The following is a 24546-nucleotide window of genomic DNA, read 5'->3' on the forward strand; positions in this document are numbered from 1 at the left end:
TACCTCATGCCCCCACCTATGAAACCCACCTGCTCTTTGAGTTGGAACCACCTTACATAGCTTTTTATTATTCTTTTTATTTTGGATGAATTAGCCCTGTCTAGACCATTAGACTTTGACCTTTCTGGAGTCAAAAATCAAGGCTGGTGCTCCACTATGTCCCATCCAGAGACTAACACAGGGCCCACTCAATACAGGGTCTTATGCAACTTATGCCCTGATTTTACCTTCCAGGAAGAGATCTGTGGACCCGCAGTTTGCGCAGCAGCATGTCAGAAATATTGGGCATGACATCCAAGCCACTCTTTGACTCATCTTCCTCAATACCTGAGGAGTGTTCAGAAGGGAGCCCTGAAAAAAAAAAGTGTTTAACTTATAAAATGTCTGAAATCACAGTAGCACTGTTGGCAACTTGCTTCAGTTTATAAGAACCTAGTTATATGGCAGGGGCTTTATAATTGTTATTTTATTTGCACAATGATCCAATGAGCTAGAACTTAATCATTTCATTTTATAGGTAGGTAAGCCAAGACTCAGCAAGTTTAGTAATTAATGTCACACAACTAGTAAATGGCATAGTCAGATTTTAAACCAATTTAATCTGCTTTAAATTCTAGTTCTTCCCATTGCTATCCACAGTACCAAGCAGGCTCTCATGTCTGGGTTTCAAGGTTGGTTTCTGACAACTGGAAGCTGGTTGCTCTTTGTCTGTAATGTTTGGAAAAATCCCCTCTCTTTGGCAGGCTTCTCAGGAGGTTTGTTGCCCAACTATTCTTCCTCAAGTGAATTCAATGGTTCACTCATCTGTGTCCCAGCTAGAAATCTGGTTCCATATCCCCATAGACAGAAATAGAAACAGGGTTTTTCCAGGGTAAGGTAGTTAGATCTTTTGCAGGCCTCAGAAATTGATGCCTCCTAGTCAACAGAACCAATGAACAGCCTTTTGTTATCTCATAAAACTATCCTGGGGCTGTGCTCTGAAAGCAGAAAGAACAAACCAAGTATTCTCTTTCCCATAAATCTTTCTCCTGTTTGAAGACAGCTTTTGTACCTCTCTAAAACTTCCCTTCTCCAGGCTGTAGCCTTATTTCCCAACTGCTCATGGACTGTGGACCATGGTTCCTAGATATCATCCCCTGCCTGCACACATTCTGGTTGTTGCTGTACCAGAGGCCCAGATGTGTCCTAACAAGCTCTTAGCTCAGAAAGATATTGGCAAATGTCCCTGGTATTGACATTTGTTATTCAGACTCGCTGTGCCTTATTATGGGCTCACAGTACATTTAGGATTACAAGCCTCAAATCTCTTTTACTAGAGCCAAATCAGGTATCTTCATCCCATACAATAGTTACTTTTTATTCGCATACAGGACTTTATAGTTATCCATGTTCTACCATCTCTCATGGGTTTTGATGCAATAAGTTTTCAACCTGCTCAGTAATTTTCCAGAATTGTAGGCCAGGCTAGAGATCAGGACTATAGGCATACTTGTGGTAGCCATCCAAATGGAGCTTAGATTAGGAGTCATGTGAATTAGAAGCTTCTCCAAAGGAGACCATGCAGAGAGAAGAGGAGTTATAGTTTGGCTCAAGGTAAAGAATATTTAAGTATTTTGAGCTTTCCAATAACAAAACAGTGTTCAGGAGTTTTCTGACACTTAAGATATCCTAGCACTGTCTGAAGGGCCATCTGTCAGAAATGGGGTAGCTAGTGATTCTTCTTTGGATAAAAGATTGGACTAGATGCTATTTTAGTTACCTGTCATCTCTTGGGTTATGTCCCGGCCCCTACTGCTTTCTGACATTTTCATGTGACAGACAGTAAACCCTGTGGTGCCTCTGGCCTCACTGTACCTTGATGTATCCACACTGTACCCAGCAGTGGACTCCTGAGAAATCTGTATGATTGATTGAATCATACAAGATCTAATAATTGAGTGAAAGCCATACCAGGGGCTTTTGACTAGAGAAATCTCCTATGTTGAGCCTCCCCTCCCCTACCAAAAAAAGTAACTAGCTACGGCCTTCTAGCCCTGCTAAGATGGCTGTCTGAAGGGTGATCCCAGAACTGGTGGGTCCTAGAACCAGCCACCCTCCTCCTGAACTCAACAAAAGTGACAATAACAAAAAATTTTAAAACCAACCATAAATATACCAGCAACTCTCAAATATAAGAAAAGATAATAATCTTTTAAAATAATGGTTTGAGCAAACAAAATTACTAGGAATAAATGTAGAACTCCCACCCTTGATAGCCCTTTTTTCTTCCCTCAAAGAACCATTACTGAGAGGAAGATGTATGAAGGAAAATTCTGACAGTGTAATACCACAGACTGAGAAGGGAAGTGGACCGAGGGGGCTGAGCAGGCAGCCTCCATAGGAGAGTCAGAAAGTTTCTTCAGAGTGGAAGGATCTCAATACCACTACAACAATACTCCAACAAGAGAAAAATCTGCCTGTGCGGCTGTTTGCTTTTTCTTACTGAGTAGGAAGGGAGAGGAAAGGCAGAATGATTGCACAGCATTCTACCAGAGCTGATTATCTCAAACAATGTGGAGGGATTTACCAGGAAGTAAGACAAAAGAAAAAATAAATAAAACAAGCCCATTCACTAAAGTGAGGGCAGGAGACATATGGAAAGTCCCAGTTGAAGCTGCCCTCCATTCCTGATCACCACTTCTGAGAAATAGCATAGTGGCCACACTCCTTGGATTTTGTCTGTTTTTTCCTTCCTGTGGCAAGGGAGTTAGAGTGGCTGCTGGGAATAGTTGCATCAAGTCTGGAAAATAAACACCTGGGCAGATTGTCTCTACAGTTCTACCCTGAATTGGGGAAATATCTACCACTACCCACCCAAAAGAATAAGATATACCCACAGAGTGGTATAATAAACTCACATGTTGAACTATGAACAAAGTTATAATAAAAGAGCAGAAACCAATCCCATGAACACCACTACCCACAACTCCATCTGAACTTCCCCTTTACCCTACCACCTAAGTAGTAACAAAGCAGACACAAAATACCCAGTCCTCAGCTAAGCACTGTGGGAGAACAGAGATCTTAAATAAGGTCGGAAGGAGTCCATGAAAATTGACCTACACAATATTTCTCAGGTAAAGAGAAAATCCAGGTGAAAATATTCATTTCAAAAAGAAATAAAATGAAAACAAATGGCATGGCACACATCCACAAATACTATAGTCAAAAGAGGAAGGAAAGAAGAGAGGAAGGTATAAAGGAAAGAAGACAGAAAACATGTAGGAAGGAGACAGATGTCTCCTGTGGAAGCCTAGAGTTAAGAAACACATCAAAAATACATTTTTGTGAAAAGTTCTTTGACTCAGGAGAAGTTAGAACCTGAAGAAAAATGAAAATAGGAAATCAAAAGTGAGATAAGAGGATCACACGAAGACGGAAGATTCCAATTTGAAGAAATACATCAAAGACTAAAATAACAGAACTGAGGAAAATTATAAAAATATAGAACTAATCAATATGCTGGAAATATGAAGGAATTAAACAGATATGGCCTCAAACTGAATTAGTAAGGAGGGTGGGGGAGATTGAGATGAATACAAAGAACACAAAGAAAGAAAGAATGAAGTATTTAGAGATGAAATAGTGGACCTGTAGTTGAGATATTGTTGAGAAATTTACAGAGATGTCTCTGAACTAGTGAACAAAACAAAAGGAACAAAGGACATATTCAAAGATATAAGAAAAAATTTCCTCAGTTGAAGGAAAAGCTGAACTTGCAGATTGAAAGAACATGCCATGTAAAGGGGAAAAAATATATACGGATGAAGAAGTGCTTCTCCAGCTACCCTCACAGAAAGAGTAAGCCATCTACAGAGAGAGGTGGAGGTTGAGGTGTACTAGAAATTAGCTGACCTCAGACTTCTCAACAACATTAAACACAGTGTAACATCTACAAAGTTCTGAAGGAAAGAATGACCCAGAATTTAAAACCATCCAAGATGTCCTTCAAGAATAAAGACAACAGTTTCAAACATGCTAGAATTCAGGAAACAGCATCTCTGAGCCCTGCTAGGAAAAATATTGATAATAAAATCCAGCTAAACAAGACATAAAACAAAATATTAAGCTTGGGAATGGCGAGCCATAGTAAAGGGATTGATGGTAAGCATTAAATCCTTTTACATATAAGTTTAGGACTAAACAACTATGGAAATTATGGTTACAGAATGGAAGTAATTGTTACCACCTTGACAGTATAAAAATAATAATTTATCACGTGGAGATGGAAAGATAGGAAGAAATATGAAGGTGGGAAGTAGTGCTGTCATTTTCTTCTTTCCCTGCAGGAAATCAATAATCCCATTTTGAAACACGTAATGTGAGAGAAGTACCTCAATGACTCCAAGCTCTTGATGCATTTCATAACGTGTATTTTATTTTATTTTATTTTATTTATTTTTTTTTTTTTAATTTTTTTTTTCAACGTTTATTTATTTTTGGGACAGAGAGAGACAGAGCATGAACGGGGGAGGGGCAGAGAGAGAGGGAGACACAGAATCGGAAACAGGCTCCAGGCTCCGAGCCATCAGCCCAGAGCCTGACGCGGGGCTCGAACTCACGGACCGCGAGATCGTGACCTGGCTGAAGTCGGACGCTTAACCGACTGCGCCACCCAGGCACCCCATAACGTGTATTTTAAACATTTAAGAACTAATCTCTATTTTCTGGAGGAAGAAATTACCAAAATTCAGCAAGTCCTATGGTTTCACTCCACTTTAGTTCAAGTTCAATTAAATTTTCAAACTTTTTATCTAAAATAAGTACATCTAGCAATCTAGCATAATCTTCCATCTTTCTTCCTTCCTCATTTTGGGGGAAGAGGGCATTTAGTAAAAACTATTTTTATTCTCTTTATATTTTTCACTATTAGTTGAATATTTTGATAATGGACATGGGGTATTTTAGCAGTAAAATTATTTTTAAAATATCTGCCTATATTAGCTCATTCCAGTGAAAGCATTTGTTTCTAGCAATCTCCAGGCCTTAGAAAAGGCTTCTGATTAAAGCCTGATTACAAGCATCTGATTAAAGATGCTCTGAGACCCAGGAAGATTCCCAAAGGGCCAAAGCTACTGGTTGGGGATAAACTTTCCTCAGATTGATCTTCTCAGGTTGGCCTTTTCTCTGAGATCTGACAGCTCTGAGCTCAGACTGGGGCGGGTCTTAGAGGAACTTCCCACATCTCTCTCAGCCTCCAGGTCCAGAGATTCAACCACCTCCTAGACGTTGCCACTTGGATCAGGATAATGAAAATGATTTCAACAGCCACAATTAATCAAACATCAGCTTGCATTAGATGTACTTTCTCATTCATTCCTTATAACAGCCTGGCAAAATAAATATTACTAAGCTAATTTTCTGGGGAAACTGCAACCTAGGAAACTCAGGCTCAACTAAGTTAAGTAGATTCTCTAGTGTTCCAGCTAATTAGTGGTAGAACTGGGATGCAAAACTAGGTCTGTCAGACTGTGGCATCCAAGTTGCTCTTCATGGGCACATCCGAATCCAAACTTGCTGTCTTCCTCCTCAAGTGAGCTCTTCCTCCTGTGCTCCCATCCTGATTAATGACATCGTCACCCCCTTGGCCATGCAGACACATACCTGGTGGTCTTTCTGGTCTCCCCCTTTGCCCATCCTCACCAGTCCTGCCACGCTGACCTCCAGATAGCTCTCAAACCTGTCCCTCCCATGTTCCCTCCTGTCCATCTCAGTCTACAGTCTTGTCACCTCTCACCACACTGTTTCCATACCCTCTTACCAGTCTCCCTGCCTTCAGTCTCTCCCATTTCAGGCCAGCTTTCACAATCTGTCTAGAAGAATTATTCTCAAGCTCAACTTTGATCCTGATGCTTCCTTATCTGCAGGTTTCTCTGGCTTTCTAAGGGGTCCTGAATAAAGTTTAAACTCATTAATTGTCTCTTAAAGCCCTCACCCTCCACCCTTGCTGCCCATCTCACTAGGACACATGACCCACATTTGGTTCACATGTGATTCCTTCTGTTCCCAGAACATACCAAGCACTAGAAGATGCCTGTGTGCCTTTGCTCCTGTTGTTCCCTCTGCCTGGGAGGCCCCTGTTTTCCTCAGCTCAAAGCTGCTCCTCCTGGAATCCAACCCTGACTCACTTACCCCTACTAAGTTGGCTGTTTCTTCTTCTGTGTTCCTAGATACTTTGTGTTGTTGAAATCTTAACACAATGTATTATAGTTACATTGTCTATTTTTGCATTTCCTCTCCTGGAAGGTGAGTGTAGGCTCATTCATTTTTTCAACATTTATTGAGTGCTTACTGTGTTCCAGGCAATGGGCTTGTAGCTAGGGATATAATGCTGAGCAAAACACACAGGTCACTGTTCTCTGGGAGCTTGTTACCTAGTGGGACAGAGATTAATTAGAGAAATACTAAAACACTACATTTCATACTATTGTAGGTTTTATAAGAGAGAAGGATCTGGGGGTGCTGGAAAAGTCTTCTCTAGAAAAGTGACATTTGAGCAGAAATCTAAGAATCTAAATCTAAAGAATGGGAGTTTATTAGGCAAAGAAGGTGAGAGGAAGAACATTCCAGGTAGAGGGGACAGCCTGTGCCAAGCCTAAGAAGAAGGGGGAATGAGTTGCTGAAGAAAGTCCAAGATGTTGAGAGTGAAAAGGAGAGTGGCCCTCAAAGATGTGGGGGAGGGGAGCAGGGTTAATGACACTGGTCCTTGTAGATCCTACTAAGGATTCCAGTGCCCATTCTAAGAGCATAATGAAGGCCTCTGAAGATGCTAGACTGGATTTGCATTTTAGAGATTCCTCTGGCTGAGTGCGGACAGTCGGATTGAGCTGGGTGAGGAGGTCAGGAATGTCGAAGGGATAGGAGGTTGTTGAGGTAGCTGAGGGGATTAATAATGACAGCCAGGAAAAGGCCCTCTTGTGGACAGCAGGGCCTGAGCCTTTTTCACCTCTGCATTCCCAGCATGCAGCCTGGGAATTAGCCAACAGTGAGCCTCACATCTTTGGCTTGAAATGACCTGCAAGTGATCAGGACAATATTATCAAATGCCTAGCCTAGTACCTGAGATGTAATAATTACCCTAGTTATAGTAATTGTGCTAGTCACTGTAGTAATCCCTCTACCATTTGTTAATATACAAGGAACATGTATAGTAGCAAGCAGCATTCATTTATGCCACTAATTATCAGCTAGGAAAATATAATGAAGAAAAGAGTCTTCTTCATAAACAAGCAAAATTATAAATCACATAGAATGTGTCCCAATAAGAGAAATGGGAGACCTGTACAAGAACATCAAATCTTTTAGAGGAAAAAGAAAGGAATACTCAATAGAGGGACAAACCATATATTTGAGTGAGAAGTAAATGTTTTCAAAGTAAGTAATTTAAAAGTCTATAAACTATAAAAACAAACAAAATTAGGACAGTTCTTCTGAATCCAATGTGTGGCATTAGAGCAATCACAATTAAAATCTTGTATAAAATGGTATAAATTTCACTTAAAGAAATAGGTAGGTAGGTATAAAATGGTATAAATTTCACTTAGAGAAATAGGTAAGTAAGAAGAGGTAAGGTAGGTAAGAAATAGGTATAGGCAAAACTAGAAAAGACTTGTAATCCTTGAATCTTAGATTAAAGTTAAGAGCCTTCTGAGGTCCTCTCTAGTCCAAGAGGGAACAGAGGTTGAAAAACATATTTGTTTTTTTTTAATTTTTTTAATATTTTTATTTATTTTTGAGACAGAGGACAGGGACAGAGCATGAGCAGGGGAGAGGCAGAGAGAGGGAGACACAGAATCCGAAGCAGGCTCCAGGCTCTGAGCTGTCAGCATAGAACCTGATGCAGGGCTCTAACTATGGACTGTGAGATCATGACCTGAGCTGAAGTTGGACACTTAACCGACTGAGCCACCCAGGTGCCCCGGAAGAACATATTTAAAGACCCGTCAGCTGGTTCCTGGACTGGGACATTAACTCAAATCTCCTGACTTTTTGTCCAGTTGTTCTTTCCATTATTTCACACTGAATCTTTATATCTAGAATATAATGAATATTCTGAGAAAGAAAATCAATGAGAGAAAAGTAACCTCACTACATACTAGAACATATTATATGGCAGCAGTAAGTAAAATGGTACAGTACTGATTAGAATAAAACAGAATCAAGGGCCCAGCACTATATATATATATATATATACACACACAAAGAATATAGTATATGATGGTCTAAGCCACAAAACAACAAGAAATATACATACTATCAAAATATTATTGAGGTAATAGGATCTTAAATCTCCAAATACCCAATATCTTAAAATAAATTTCACAGGTATTAACAAAAAATAGATCAAACTGTAAACTATTAGAAAATGGATTTGCTATCCCAATTAAGAAGAAATAATTTAAAAAAATTTTTTTATGTTTATTTTCAACAGAGAGAGAGAGACAGAGTATGAGTGGGGGAGGGGCAGAGAGAGAGGGAGACACAGAATCTGAAACAGGCTCCAGGCTCTGAGCTGTCAGCACAGAGCCTGACACTGGGCTTGAACTCACAGACCACGAGATCATGACCTGAGCCAAAGCCGGACGCTCAACCGACTGAGCCACCCAGGTGCCCCAAGGAGAAATAATTTTTTATAATGATTTAAATAATGGAAGACTTCTCAAAGGAAAAGATAGGCAAAGATGATTATGAGAACTTTATAATTTCTCTGCAATAACAAAACTCGTTAAATGAAAAATGTTAGAATGAAAAAGTATTGAGAAAAATACAAATCCGACAAGAAGATATAAGATTTGTAAATATTTATGCACCCAACATAAGACAAATATTAACAGACCTAAAGGGAGAAATTTTCAGCACTTCAATAATAGTAAGGGACTTTAATACCCTCGCTTTCATTAATGGTTAGATTATCCAGACAGAAAATCAATAAGGAAACATTGGCCTTACATGACACGTTAGACCACTTGGACCTAACAGATATACACAGAATATTCCACTCAAAAGCAATAGAATACATATTCTCCTCAAGTGCACATAGAGCATTCTCCAGGATAGATCATATGTTAGGGCACAAAACGAGTCTCAAATTTAAGAAGACTGAAATTATATCAAGCATATTTTCCAATAATAATGGTATGAAACTGGAAATCAATTACAAGAAAAAAATATAGCCAATGAAATGTTAATATCTATAAAGTTTACATATATTACCAGCAAAAAAGAAACAACCCAACAAAAAACCTAAGGCCCAAATGGACACTTGGATATAGAGATGAAAAGCTAACCTACCCAATAAGAAAAAGCAGAATAAATAAATATTTAAAATGTTTAAATTTGAACTTGCTTGCTGGCAAATTAATTGAAGTGATAGCAAAGTGGCATTTATTGAGTATCTGGTTCTTACTATATTCTGGCGCATAAGGAATAAAAGCAAAGCAATGTCAATTGCTGGTAGTTCTTAGGAGGAAGAGTCGTCACTCAGTCTTTGCAGGTAGCATTCCACATTGGAAGCAATTTAGTAAATGCAAATGTTTCTATGCTTTGACCCAATGAATCTCAAGCCTGAGAATTTATCCCAAGAGAGTAACTTGAAGGAAGAAAGAAAAAACTACAGGTACCAAGTTGTTTAAAGTAGGGTGGTTAATCATAGTTAAAAGAACTATAAACATCTGAAATACCCAATAATATACCCATCAAATGATAAATAAAAGGACAAGCCAAAATATATGGAATTGGTTATGAAATAAGTTTTAAAAGTAGAAATAGGCAATTATATCTACACAATCAAACCAATTGTGAAAAAATTGTAAATACTGGAAAGAATAAAAATTGCTTTTTTCAGAATTTATGGGGTTTTGAATCTTTTCCTAGTGTTTTGAATCTTCTTTAATAAGCAAATTAAAAACTAAAAGTAGAAAAGTATACAATACTTTTCCAGAGATTTCCTCTACAGATGGTTAATTTTTTTAATTTAGTACTTTAAAAAATTGTTGGAAATTTTACTTCTGAGAATCTTGTTAATGTTGAATAGGTTGGTGTTACTTAACTATATTTCAGATCAGGGCCTCCAACATGGTTGTGGCACCCTGGACATGCTCACATAACAATCCTTAGGCAGAAAGCTTCTGTGCTGAGACTAACCACAGGTAGCATAACCCATAGAAGAGGTGAGCCAGGAGAAAGGGGGAAGGGAGGGAGGCAAGAGACCCAAAGTCTTATTTTCTGAAAATGAGTCTGGCAGAGTAGGTAGGTGGGGACTTGAAGGGCCAGGGAGGAAAGGGTTGGGGTCTGTACTTTATGGTGACAGTAAATTAGAAAGCAAGAGATGACTCTGATGTCTTGAAAAGAGGAACCGTTCTATTTGGGTAGCTTCCTGGGTGTGAGAGGAAAAGGAAGTGTCAAAAGTTCAGGCCTGGGTCACCCTTCCAGGCCCACTAAGTGCTAACAAGGCTCAGAGAGGACTGGCGGGGTCCGGAAGCAGGGGGTTGGTTGGAAGGAGACAAGTTTAGAAGTTTCCTGAGTGGGCAGGAAACATAATCTGATTCATTCATTTATCTGCAAATATTTACTGAGGGCCTGCTCTGTGTTTGGCCCACACTTGCCAATGGGACAAAGGCCCTGACAGGAAGTCTAGTATTTACACATTCACCTTCTTTGATCTGGTGAAAATGAACCCAGCACTGGCCTGAGAAGAGCATCTGCCCCGACCACACCTACCTTTTTCCTGCTCAGCTGCTTCGCTAAGGTCTGGAAGCTTGAGCCCCACTAAGTTCTGATTTCTCATCAGGATGTGCTCCTTTTTAAGAAAAGAAGAAAACAACATTTTGGATGATAACATCAGGCTGAACTCATCTCTCGGTTCTGTCTTTGGGCCTGTGTTCACTCAGCTTCATGTGGGAGGTACTAAGGGCAGCCTCAAAGGTGGCTGGACAGTCATAACGTGGTGATATATGAAAGGCACCTGGAAGACTGCTCCTCTCCCAGCCCATAAAGGTGCCTGAAAACCCACCATTAGCACCACATTCCTTGAGTTAAGAATTGTCCTTGGCATGGTCTGACTTTTAAATAAGCCTGTGGGCCTCTGGGCAAATGCTCCAGCCACACTGTGGCTGAGAGCTATACAACAAACAGAAGCAGATCCCAGGACTCTGGGGACAGGATTGTCCCCTAGATGTGTATGAAGCTCCCGCTGGAAATGATCTTTCTTGAGCTCATGACTGTGCTTTGAGCTGGCTAGAGCTTCTAGCCCTGCTGTTTAGGGCAGTGAATGCCCACTCCCAGGAATTACAACTTCTCTCCCAGTTCCCCAGTGGCCTGTTATGGCATCCCTTGAGTTGTTAAACTCTCCAGACAAATGAGGCCTGAGAATTGCCACCCCACTATACTGCCTGGGGCCACAGCAGTCAAAGTCCAGGAGAGATGGGGATGCCAACCACATGTATATGGCACAGGTAGGCTCACACCTGCTCCAAGTCAATCAGCACCAGACCAGCACTTCCAATGTCTGACAGATTTCCTCGCCCCTTATCGTGCTTACAAAGGGATCTTCAGTCTCACGTAGAGCAGGGGCCACTTGAGTGGTTTACCCCCTGCGTAAAGAAGGAAGGGAAGGGGCCAGCAGAGGGTGCTCATAGCCCAAATGAAAGTAATTGGCCAGGGCCCTTTACCTGTTTCCTTAGCAGCTCCCCAGAGCATTCAATTCAGAGCCTTGTGGAAAGTTTCTGAATAGCAATGAAGGTTTCTGAATAGGACATGTTGCAATGTGTCCCTGCTAGCACAGAAACCTCCTCTCTTGTGCTTGACCACTATCAGATACCTCTTTTCCTTCCCCATCTCACACCCATTCTGCAGGGGAACCAGGAGAGCCTTGTCCAGTTCCGGCCATGAGGGTGCCAGGTCCCACCCCATGGAATCCCAGTTGCCTTGACCTGCGGCCTGGGTTGGCCCTCTGGGGAAGAGAGGACTGGGTAATGATTCTTTTGTCCTGTTAACCTCTTCTTGCCCCCACACCCTGTTTCTGTCCCCTACATCGCTGGACACTCCCAATATCCCCCTGCACAGGGTGACAGCCCCATGAGAGACTACTGTGCCTAGTTTGGTGGCCAGTGAAAGTTGGGGACATCACAGACATTGGAAGAAATTCACCACAGGGGGAGCAGTCCCTCATGGCCATCATTATCCTTGAAGATGGATTTGAGGCCCTTTGTTAACAGGCATCAGGAAGGAAAGCTGGGGGGCCTGACAAAGGGAAAAGCTATTCCGTCCTTGCCTATCCCAGGCCTAGGCATGACAAGGTGCTCCATCAAGGGCTTCCTGTTTATGAGCTTCCAGCTCTGGCTGGAGAGGAAAACACAGCCCAGTCCTGAGGGCCCATGTGCCCCTCCATATAACTGCCTTAAAATGTGGCTTAAAATGTGGCTTTGTGTGGCAACTATATCCCACACTCACTCACCTGAAACTGGCACTTATGAAGAAGAAGCTATAGAGTGGGCCTGATTTATCAGGGTAGGGAAGTTTAGGGCCCTATAAGGCCCAAGTCCAAGCCAGAGCTACCTTGCCCCAAGTCCAGCTTGGCCCAGAGATCTGAAGCTCAGGAAGGACCTGGAGTGTACACCCTGCCCAGCTGGCCCTCAGGAACCCACCTCTCGGAGCTTAGTCAGTTTCTGCATCCTCACTGGCTGCACTTGTATCTGAAAGTCTTTGAGTCCAGGTGCCTTGGCCAGCTTGCTGCCAGCTTTGCCCGAAAAACGCTTCTCTTCCTCTGCCAGAGGCAGCTTGGCAAGCACTTTCTGCAGCCGGGGGCCAGGTTCTTCAGGACCACTGTCCCAGGAGACCCCCCTCAATAGGGGTGGCCGAGAAGCAGGGGACCGCAGCTCAGCTTTGGAGCCAAACTTTGACCCTGTCGGCTCTCCAGCTGTACCTTTTTCCTGGGGGGCCAGGGGAGCTGCCCCTCCAGAACCCTGGGCTGGACCTCTAGGCAGAGGGTTGCCCTCCCTGGCCGTCTTCAGAAGCACCTTTCCCAGGTCATTTTCAGCAGGACCAGGCTGAGGGCTATTCAAGGCCATTTTCCCACCACTGCCTATGCTGGAAGCTGAACCCTTGTGTGTGGCCTCAGAGCACTGGAGGGGATCACAGTTTTCCTTTTGTTCAATTGCAATTTCTTTGGACTTCTCAGTTGTAGGAGAACGAGGAGTCAGCCTGCCCTGAGACACTTTCCTCTGGTCATTCTGCTTCCGGTCAGCTAGCCCTTTGGAGACATTCTTCTGAAAGAGACAAGGTAGAGCTAGGACTATAGAGGCAGGCTAGAGAGGAAAGAGGTGTGGCCACTTCCACTGTGAGGCCTCTGCCCCCACAGACCTGCTAAGGTGCCTGTGTGTATGTGTGCCAGTGTGTGCACTAAGTGCTAGGGGAAGACTTCTCAGTCAAGTCTGAACCAGTAAAAGGGATCCACAGACAAGCCTGAGGTCTATAAAATAGACAGGACAAGGGGACCTGCCATACACAATTTGCCAAGAACTTCCCAAGGGCTAGGATCTGTGGAGGACAGTGAATAGAGGGCAGCTTGGGGGCAGCCACAAGTTTTGGCCTTGACTCAGTGGCTCTGGTTTCTAGTCCTGACTCTTCTTGGCAAGGACTTTAACTCTTAGGGACTCAATTTCTCATCAGATTTGGTAACCTCTGGAATTACGGAAAATGTATATGTGTGTTTATGTGTACGTGTTATGTTTTTCTGGGAAGAGAATCCACAGCTTTCAATACTTCCTCAGAAAGTTTCATGATCCAAAAGAGGTTAAAGACCATTGAATCAGGTGATTCTTGCAAAAGTGATATCTTTCTGCATTCTTATTTTATTTCCTGAAGGAAACCTGCTTTGTGAGGAGCCTAGAGGTCTATGTTGGGGTATTTGTGTGGCTGTCTTGTGTGAGTACTGAAACTCTCCAAGAGAACTCTATTCCAGCCCCAGTTCTAGATGATATTATATTTTATGCTGCCCTCGACACCACCTTGAGCACTTTGCTCTGAGTAGGGGTGGGATCCTTCTAGTGCTCATCAGCAAAGGTGAGATTTTCCAGGCTGCCCCCAGGAAGAATCCTACCCAGGGGCTGGAACTTTACTGCAATTTTCACTAGAGCGGAAAAAGCAGCAGTCTTGCCTGACTGCTGCTGGGCCTAGTAATCCCCCTGGTTTCTGGCTAGTGGCCTGAGTGAGGGTGCAGGGATATAAGCAGGGCCACCATGGAGGTGATCCCCACTGAATCCTGCCTCCTTACCCCCCTCCACTTCAGAATTCCCATCATGATAGGACAGAGGAACATTCCAGCTCCCCAGCCTTGACCCTCCACTCATGTACACCCACTCGCAGGCTGCCCAGGGCCAGCCTAGGCTTTTGGAACAGTGTCTCCCCCACCTGAATCATGCAGATTGGGCAGAGTTCACACTCACAGGCTCGCCAAGATGAGGTGAAGAGACTTCGGCCTCATCCCCCTTCTGCTGGAGAAAGTAAACACAAGTCAGATAGCAATGTGAAGAAATCATATCTCCTCTTGAAATACCCTCAAAGAGGCCTCTAGAGGTAATAGATGTCTCCCCCTCCCAGAACCCTCATCTCAATACATCATGGAGGGTCTTACAGGGGTTAAGTGATAAGAAGAGAGACCAGGTGGCATAGAAACCCCAAACTGGGCCCCTGTTACCTGTGGTGGTGCTCCAAGCAAAGGAGACTCTGGGCCACTGCATGCATCCAAACCTGGAATGGTCCAGACACTGGTGAGTGATGTCCAGCACTCCAGACTGTCAGCTGATTCTTTAGCAAAAACACATCTACTTCCCCAGAATGTCCTCCCCCAGTTCCCTCAGGCCTGGTTGCCAGTAACATCACCATTTGTTGAGTGTCTCCCACATGTCAGGTTCTGTGGTGAGCCCTCATTTAATCAACATAAAAACCACATGAGGAAACTGAGGCAGAGGGAAATCAAGGCCATGTATCCAGGAAGTATCAGCACTGGGAATTGAACCCAGGCTGCCTGGGTGGAAACTGAGCTTGCCCCACAACTCGGACAAGGGCATGCCACTCTTCCTGGCACCATGCCCCTTTCGGAGCTGGTCTGAGGGTGTGGCCCCATACACAGCCTAATGAAAGGGAAGAAACCAAAAAATAAAAGAGTGGTCCAAATAGAAGCCTTTCTAAATAAGCTCTGAGGTGATCTCTCTGCAAGTCCTCTCTTAGCAGAGAAAGCACCAGTTTTAGCCTCCTTCCCACAACCTTGCCTCCATCCTCTCCTACCTGGCCTCATCCTGGGTTAGGCTTGTCTCCCCACATGAGCTCAGAACCCCAGTAGAAAGTACATCCACCTCCTCAGAGCCAGCCCAGCCAGGCCTAGCTGGGAGCCCTCTGAGAAGGAGACCAAACAGGGGTCCTGACTAGAAAGACTGCAAGATAGGAGGCATCCTGCTCAGGCCATGGGAGGGGCTGAGCTGCCACCCAAAGGGAGAAGCCAGGGGCACTGGACCTCACCAGGTGGCGTGGGAACAGTAAGCGAGTTGCTTTGAGAGGATGCGGGAGAAGCTCCGGGGCTGAGGTTCAAGGCAACAGCTGTGGAAACAGACACAAACTGGCCAGCATTTGTGAAGGTTTACAACTTCAGCTAAACAAAGACATCCTTTCAGGTATATCTGATCCCTGGGAACTAGGATCGTTTCGTCAGGGACAGGGACTGATTCTGGACTCCCAGATAAGGCTCCTACCGCAGGAGGACTCCATCCATGCAGAGTGGTCCAGGAGCCTGTGCACACGGGCATCACACAGGGATTTCTCTCTATGCAGGATTCAGGGAGGGGAAACCCATGCTAAATTCATGGGTATCATATGGGCTAACATTTCTTGGTGAAACAAAAACACAATAGGCCTAAAAAATGAAAAGCAGAGTTTTCTGAACTAAAGTGGGATCAGTATTTTTAGAGCTTCTGAAACAGAGTAAAATGTCTTCTCCTCACAAGATTCCTTCCACAGGACTCAGTCCTCCTAGGGTCTAGAGGCCTGGGGCAGGCAAGTCAAAGGCCACCTCTTGGAAGCAGAGCTCCCACAACTGGAGCCTGGACCTCCCTATCCCCCACCCCACCTTGGACGTGCTCAGGGAAGCCACCTGTGCATCCTACCTGACTGGGAGTCTCCGGGGCAGCTCTTGGACTTCCTCCCGCGGCGAGTCAGGAATCGTTCACTCACCAACTTGGCTTCTTCCAGCAGTGCCAGGTTTTTCTTTTTGTCCTCCTCTGAGATGCTGATATCTGGCAGCTGGTCATGTACCAGGTCAATAATGTGCCCTGCAGGGTCTGCAGTGGAAGGGTGAACATGGGGCAAGAGCCATGGGATCCTTGGTCCACCAACACCCCAGCCCAGGGAAGCTGCCCAGAGTGGACTCAGCCAGCCAAACATTGGCCCTAATGCTGGGCTAGGGAGACAGATAGGGCTGCCTCAGACAGATAGGGCTGCCTGTAGTCTGTGGTTGTGGCAAGTCCTCTGTAACAGGTTCCCAGTACTGTCCTAAACTCTGCCATTAGGGAAAGCCATCAGGAGCTCCACCTCTATGCTGTTTCCCTAGTGTGTTCATCCTTCAGGTCTCTGTTTCTTCAACAAGCTAGTGAGCTTAAGACGTGTGGATAAAGGGAACACTCCAAAGATCATGGCCACCTTCCCTCCCTTCTTTCCTCTACTCACACTGTCTACCCCCATCCTCCTCCAAAACTGCCTCTTCTCCAGCAGGTCTTCTCTGGGTGAATGACACCACTTTCCCCAGCTGCTCAGAAACATGGAAGTCACTCCACACTCTTTCCTCAGTCTCATCATGTCCCATCTACTGATCATCAAGTCCTGATCATCATTTACCTCATAAATATCTCTGGAAATTGTGCCTCCTCTCCATTCTTGTTTCTTAGATCTCACCTGCACAATTACAACAGTCACTTCCTAGGTCCTTTACCTTCAGGCTCTCCCCTTCATCCCATCTTCCACTGCCTATCAGAGTGATTTTCCTAAGAGCCATATCTGACCTTGCAATCCTCCTGCCTTACTTCATCAGGATTCCTCATGGTCCCTAGTCATGTGCAAAAGCCAAACTTGGCCCAGCACTTTTGCCCATCCCACATATTTCTCCTAAGCTCCCTCCCATCCCCCTTGGTGATGAATAGCTCTCATTGTGCCTCTACAGCCTCCCTTTCCCCTTCTTCTGGTTGTAGTTCCCCAGTTTGCTTTGGATGAAACTCCTCTGGGTCTCAATTATGTTGGTTAGGAAGAAGATAAATCCTATCCCCCACCTCACCCCAGCCTTGGCCAGTCAATGAGTTCAACCCCCCTGGCCATAGTGATTGACTCAGGGATGGCCATGGGAGGCCAAGAAGAGGCAAGTCTTAGAATTGTGTTGAGTGTACAGGAAGAGGCACTCTATTTCCACTGATGCAACATAAGCCTGGAGTTGCTGGTAGCCATTTGCAAACAAACAAACAAAAAAACAAATGAACAAACAAAAAAGAAGCAAACACATGAAACTTTAGAAATGGGATAAACCAATTACTAGTGACCCAACTTGAGCACCTGGATTCAGCACTCCTTGAAACCACAAAACCTGGCTTTTATTTATTTTTATGTATGAATGTATTTATGTATGTATGTATGTATGTGTGTATTTTTGGTGTAAGAGTTTAAGTTAGGTTTCTAGCATTTGAAAGAGCCCTGACCCTAATACACACATCAGAACATTCAGTCACTCTGTTACTCTGTTATGGTTCCTGCATCTCCACCATGTTGTTTCTTCCACCTTGAATGCTTTTTCTTCCTCTTGTCTGTCTGTCCAACTCTCTGAGGTACAACTCAAATACTCTTTCATCTGGAATCCCTATCCAGCCTTCCCCCTCCCCAGACAGAATTGGTCCCCTTCTTGCCTCAGTTTCCCTAACACTTCTGTGAAGGACCTTAAAATATAGTGTCTTGATTATATCTGTTCACGTCTTAGTCTGCTCATAGACTATGAGCAACATGAAAGCAGAGACCAAATCTGTATGACATCTCTGTTCCAATGGTCCAGAACAGACCCTGAGAAACCACTTGGAGAATTACCTGGTGGTTGGGGCAGCCATGCTTGCATTCAGGCACATACCTACCTGGATGTGGGCCTTTCTAGCAGGAGGTGGAGGCCTCTGCCCCCTGAACCCTAGAATTGAGCCTCACCCAGTTGTATTCTCTTTGACTTCCTCATCTTTTTCTTTACCCCCTGGCCTTGTCTTTTTACCAAATAAATTATAATTAGATATCATACTTCTTCTGGGCTCAAACACAGAGGGGCAGACTGACTTTGCCCTCTTGGGCTCATAGTTATGGATCTGCCTGAGAATTAAGAGAGGGGAAGGGGCTGAGCCTGGCTAAGCTGCCAGATCTTAGCCTTCCTGCTCAAACACAACTTCAGCCGGACCCCTGTCTCTACAGAAATAAGATAAATTGGACTAGCCCTTACCCACAGAAGTCAGCGAAACAGTGGAAACCTTCAAGTTTCGGTGAGAAAGCCTCCTATGGGGACTGTGAGCTCTGAAAGACAGAACAGAGTCATCTTAAGCAAATTTGTCCACAACTGGTAAACACACAGATACCTGTATATTCTTTCAAAGTCGTCCTAGAGCATCATCTTTCAAGCTTGTCTAAGCTTGAGAACTTGTTAGAAATGCAAATTCTCAGGTTCCACCCCAGACCAAATGGATCAGAAACACTGGGGGTGGGACCCAGACATCTTGATTGAACATGCCCCCTAGGTGATTCTGATGCTTGCTAAGGTTTTTGAAACACTTCCCTAAGGAAATGTAACTTTGACTATTTACTGTTCATTAGGGCCCAGACTGAGTGAACATCTAACTGTAGAAAACTCATAAAATGTGAATAATTGTCTGGAAGAGATGTAGATGATTTCTGGAGAAGAAAGATAAAAAACAAGGTTTCATTGCCTTGTGGAATATTAACCTATTTTATGTTTAACTTAGCGATCTTATTCCAGCATTCTTTTCCTCCTCACTGATTATATACATATTTCCATCTCTTATATCCTCTTTTGAACTGGCTTTGTTATCCTCATGGTTCCCTTGTCAATGAGTTCAAGAAATATTTGACACATGCTCACTATATATCTGTATGAGAATGATCTTTGTAGCTTTTTGGAAACTATACTTACACAATCTTATTCCAGTTAAACCAATGCATGTACTAGTGCTGTGCCAAACTGAGGCAGTGACATCCCTGTGTATATGAGCCAATGTCCTTGGCTCATCTTCCACACAGGACACACTTCAGCCAGGGGCAGGATTCTCCAGTCAAAGACTCATATCTCTCAGGTCTGTTTGCAAATATCTGGGCAGTTATTATACAAAACTGCCTGCATGATTTGTGCTTTTCTTAAAGTGCAAAGAGCCAGATCCAGGAGAAGAAAAATAATTTGGGGGTGGGGGAGATAATGGAAAAAATCCCAAGCTTTTGCTCACGTTTGGAAAAAGTGCTTGATTGAATTTCATCAATAAAATGATAAATGAAGAAGATCTATCTATCTATCTATCTATGTATCTATCTATCTGTTTAATCCTCATATTGTAGGGAATATTGTTCTATACAGCACAAAGATTAGGCACATGGAATGTACCTGTTGATTAGGTTTTTATCAGTTTCTCCTTCTGGTGAACTGGCTTCCCCAGTCAGGATGATGGTAGGTGGACTGCAGGATATTTCTGCAGTGTGAGGGCCCTGGTGGTTCAGAACAAAAACACAGATGGAGTTAGACTTAGGATGATGGAAGCTCCCAGGAGGTGGAGCTAGAGCATTTATTCCAGTATCATGACACTCAGAACCATCTTGATAAAAGTTGAATGCAGTTTATTTGGATTATTCAAGGGGGAAAAAAGGAAAGCAAGAAAGTAAAAACACCATTTCTCCTTCATTCCCCAGCAAACATTCACCTAGCTTAACATGTTCTACTTTTCATGCACCAAGTTTTGGGAACCTCTAAGCCACCCCTGGTTAGTCCTGACTAAGAATCTAGAAAAAGAATGGTGCAGAGGCTTAGGCTGCAGCCAGCCAGACTGAGAAAGGATGCATCCACACATTCCCGATATTCACTGAGAGCCCATATTGGGATAATTGTGACATTTTGATAATTTAATTTGTGACATTTAATTTGTATAACCTTGAAAAATGTTTATCTAATTACACATTTCTGAAATTAGGACAAAAGTTATTAGCCAGTACTTAGATTTTTTAGGTATTTCAAAACCATTAAATAAAACTACTAACAGTAAACATGAGAGTTTTTCCATTCTGGGTTGGTGAGGCTGTAGTAAAATCAGTATACGGTTACACTGTGATGGTTGTGTGAATGGTAATACCATATCTGGACTATAATAAATATTGGTTGAGTGAGTGAATAAGTGAATCAAATAAAGCACTATAGGGTATACAATAAGGTCCATAAAGATGCATGTCAACTTGCACTTTCCCACACCTAAGTGTACTGGGGATAAAAATAGGACTAGATAACAGTAACATACAATGTCTCTCTGGTTCTTTTGCCACCTACTGTTGCTGTATTTCCATCTCAGAATCATTCCCAGTTATGTCTGGGCATCTCTCTAGGGGTCCTCTTATATGTACCCTTATCGTTTTCCTTCTCTTCTTCCCTGATCCCCAACCCCCTTACTGGTGTGTGCTGCCAGGGCTCTCTATGAACACCACACAGTCCCTGCCAAGACCTGTCTGCTAACACTCTTAAGCATGTCACATTACACCACCTCCCACTGTTGGTGTGGCTTCCTGGAGCTTCAGAGCAGTGGGTCGCCATTGCCACTTTGAGGACTGTGTCCTTCTGGAGCTAATGGCCTTCCTGAAGCCATTGCCTGGGGGCTGCCCTCACAGACCCAGGGCTGAGCTGTGTTCTTGAGCCCTTAGTGTATATATATTGACTCTTTGCAAGGTTGGTGGGGAGGCCTTCTCTCCTTTTCTCATTATTACTTGTTGTTAAGTGGGTTCCATATGGTGCTATCTGTACTTCTTAAATCCCACAATTTTTAGTGAAACCAGCTCTTCCCGTTTTCATTTGCATCTCCTCCCCTCCCTTGGCTTCAAACATAAAGGCTGGATGAGATAGAGAGTTGTCTCAGAGTCAGGCCAGGGAATGCCAGATCCCTGTGTTCCAAGACCTCTTCAGCTGGAGAGAGGTGCAGGGATTGGAGGAGGTGGAAGCACTCAGAATCTCTGAGCACATGGAAGGAAAGTTTGGGCAGGGACTTTGGCTAGATAGGAGGAGTAGAAAACAGTATTGCCTATTGGAAGAATCATACAGACCTGTGCTCAAATTTATGCTCACCATCCACTAGCTGTGTGTCCTTGAGCAAGTTATTTAACCTCTCTATACCCCATGATCATAAAATCTAACTCACAAGGTTGATGTGAGTTTTAAAAATAATGTTGAAAAAGCACCTAGCACATGACTGGCGTTTTCAATAAATAGTTTTATTACTGTCATATAACTTTTCTCTCTCCTTCAACAAAGACACTTTAGTTATCCATCATGTGCCAGGAACAGCTTGAAAAACAAAGACCCTCAAGACCTCACAAGCAAGGGATACAGAGAAGTAATGAATACTTATAATAAATTTAATCTGAAAAGAAATGGACCACATTCTGTGAAAGTTCAAAGGAAAAGAAGGAAAACTCATCAGGGGAGTTGAAGACTCTCCAGAAGAGAGGACATTTGAGCTAGGTTTTGAGGGATGGATGGGAGCTTGTAAGACAAAGATAGTAGGGAAGAGGTTTTGGGCAAAGGGAACAGCATTAGTAAAAGACATAACTGGGCATTAGGGATTTATCAGTGTAACTGGAGTGTGGATTATGGGGTATGTAAGATAGAAAGGTCAAGAATGGAACTGCAATATTGTGGTTTATAAGAAAAAAATATATATATATAGTCATTCAGATAACCAAAGTATATTTCTCATATATATTTGGTCTTCATCCACAGTTTCTAGCTCACGGCTCCCAAGACCCTTGGAATTTCCTGAGCAATAAGAGCAATGGAAAAATCTCTTCTTATAATATTTGGTATCTTATAATATTTGCCCTCAGTTCTGAACTTCCTTCAGAGCCATAAAGGTGAAATGGGTGTCTTTTATTTATAACAAGCCCTTTTCACCACAGCTGAGTTTATGTTAATGAAGGTGACTTTTGCAAGACATCTATGCATGGAAGTTGGTTGCCAGGGAAACAACCATGAATAGAGGGTGGGAATTTTCAGTCCCGCCCCCTGATTTCTGGGGATGGGAGAGGGGCTAGAGGTTGAATCAATCCCGGATGGCCAATGAGTTAATCAATCATGCCTACATAATGAAGCCTCTAAAAGGAGGAGGTTCAGACAGTTTCCATGTTGGGAAACCAGAACATTTCCACATGCCACTGTGCCACATACCAAGCTCCATGAGGACAGAAGCTCCTTTATTCAGAATCTCACCTTGTGTATCTCTTCATCTGACTGTTGATTTGTATCTTTTAATATACTTTGTAATAAATCATTAATCTAGTGAGTAAGTTGGTTTTCCTGAGTTCTGTGAGTCACTCTAGCAAATTATCAAACCTGAGGAGAGGATCATGGGAACCTCTGATTTCTAACCAGTCTATCAGAAGCACAGGTGACAACCTGAACTTGTGATTGGTGTCTGAAGTGAGGGCAGTCTTGTAGGACTGAGTTCTTTACCTGTGGTTCTGATTCTGTCTCCAGGTAGGTAGTGTCAGAATTTATTTTAATTCCTCGAGACCCTGCTGGTGTCAAATAATTGCTTATTTGTAGGGGAAAGACTACAACACAAACACACACACTGGACTTGGATGCAGGAACCTAATTTAGAGGCAAATAATGGAAATAGAATAAAAGGATGAGCCAGCTTCTGAAGGACATTGGGTGTTATTCCAGTGAGTTTGATTTTTATGGTTTCAGACATGGAGAACACTGAAGGTCAGGTTTGGGAATAACTTGACCACCCAAAGAGAAAACATAGAAATGTTGACAGCAGATCCATTCATGGATCATCATGATGCACATTGGTTGAGATGATGGAAGAAGCCCTGTTATTATAGTATCCATCTACCGCTTAGGAATTTTGAGAAGCTTCCAGTAAATTGGAGCTGTGTTACTCTCCATTTGGCCAATTTACAGTGTCAGGGAGTTAGTATGATGCTTGTGACTGGAACCAAGACTGGCCAACCTATCCTCACAACTCCAGAACTCCAGTCCCTCCGAGAACACAGGTATCCATAATTCTGTCAAAGACTCTTGTAAGACATGCTCAAGAAGTTTCCCAAAAAAAGCAATAGCTCCTTCTATAGACAGTATAAGCTTGATGGGCTAGTGATGAGCTGGTTACTTGCTTTGTCCTCTTGTTACCCTGTCAATTCCCATAACTATAAAACGATTAAAGGCCTGCTCTGTCTCAGAAGTTTATGTGAATAAAATGAAATGATGAATGTGTATGCACTTTGATAAGTGTCATATGGTCTACAAATATCTATTGATCATGATTATCATTAAAATGAACAATGGCTGTATTCACTTCTCCCCACCTTTTGTCCCCTGGTAGGAGGCCAGCAAGAGGCAGAGAAGCTGGGGCCTTCCAAGGGGCCAGAAAGGAAGCAGGAGGATCTTGGGTCATGATGTGGGACCTGATGACACACAGTGGAACAGCATCCAGAAGAGCTGCTGAGGTCAAAAAGGGGAATCAAAATGGTAGGTCATGGGCTGAAACTGGAGCAGACAGTACCAGGGGCAGTTGCCAAGCTAAATGGGAGAGCCAGTAAAAAGGGCGGAAAGGGGATGGATCCTCCAGTGAGCAGAAAGAAGGGCTGAAGGTTTTCCAGAGGCTTTTCTTCATGTCATTACCAGGGTTTCTTGTTGTGGTTTCTTGGATCTCAATGAAAGAATTAGCTATTCTCTGAGGTACAAATTAGAGACCTGGCAGGCCATTTGCTAAATAATGTTTATAAATTTTTATATTAGTTGTCAACATTTATAATTGGAAGAATTCCCATAAAGGTTTGGATTTCCTGCTTTTCCTGAAAAACCAAGAGACCAAGCCATCTTGGGTCTGCATTTCTGCAGAGTAACTGTTGGTCTGCTTCTGTAGCTTGCTTCAATCATTTGTACTCCCTGACTGGCCCTGAAAGCATCCAAGTTACTGCCCCTGTGGCACATGATTCTTAACCTGAAAACCAAGGTTTTCTGAAACACAGGAGGTTTGTGCTTAAAGCCTCCTTGACTCATGACACCTTTTTTTTTAAACCACTTTATTAAGGTATGATTGACATATGAAAAGCTATCCATATTTTATGTATATACCTTGATGAGTTTAGAGATAAGTATACACTTATGAAACTCTTATCACAATTTATGCCGTAAGTCTATCACTTCTCAACATTTCTTCCTTTTGCCTTCTTATT

At 43.1% G+C, this 24546-nt stretch overlaps 1 protein-coding gene and 1 long non-coding RNA gene across 12 annotated transcripts in view; one reads left to right on the forward strand and one right to left on the reverse strand.

Annotated features, from left to right (window-relative positions):
- LOC125176034 (uncharacterized) overlaps positions 1-24546 on the forward strand; it is a 175207-nt gene that overhangs the window by 81862 nt on the left and 68799 nt on the right. Inside the window, exon 4 of the long non-coding RNA XR_007156106.1 lies at positions 23691-23836. This is a non-coding gene — a long non-coding RNA (uncharacterized LOC125176034). The remainder of the gene's footprint in view (positions 1-23690; positions 23837-24546) is intronic.
- The window catches only part of IRAG1 (inositol 1,4,5-triphosphate receptor associated 1), a 120103-nt gene that overhangs the window by 39033 nt on the left and 56524 nt on the right, over positions 1-24546 (reverse strand). For 5 of the 11 annotated variants that reach the window (XM_047876744.1, XM_047876741.1, XM_047876750.1 and 2 more), the window contains exons 3-11: positions 19712-19812; positions 18545-18615; positions 16197-16370; positions 15556-15633; positions 14735-14787; positions 14484-14531; positions 12684-13304; positions 10759-10837; positions 228-351 (exon numbers count right to left, since the gene is read on the reverse strand). In XM_047876744.1, the coding sequence (XP_047732700.1) occupies positions 228-351; positions 10759-10837; positions 12684-13304; positions 14484-14531; positions 14735-14787; positions 15556-15633; positions 16197-16370; positions 18545-18615; positions 19712-19812 (1349 nt within the window). The remainder of the gene's footprint in view (positions 1-227; positions 352-10758; positions 10838-12683; positions 13305-14483; positions 14532-14734; positions 14788-15555; positions 15634-16196; positions 16371-18544; positions 18616-19711; positions 19813-24546) is intronic. The other 6 variants (XM_047876745.1, XM_047876743.1, XM_047876742.1 and 3 more) reach the window with 6 other exon arrangements.

The sequence above is a fragment of the Prionailurus viverrinus genome, chromosome D1, assembly GCF_022837055.1.
Source record: "Prionailurus viverrinus isolate Anna chromosome D1, UM_Priviv_1.0, whole genome shotgun sequence".
In the NCBI taxonomy this organism is placed as follows: Eukaryota; Metazoa; Chordata; class Mammalia; order Carnivora; family Felidae; genus Prionailurus; species Prionailurus viverrinus.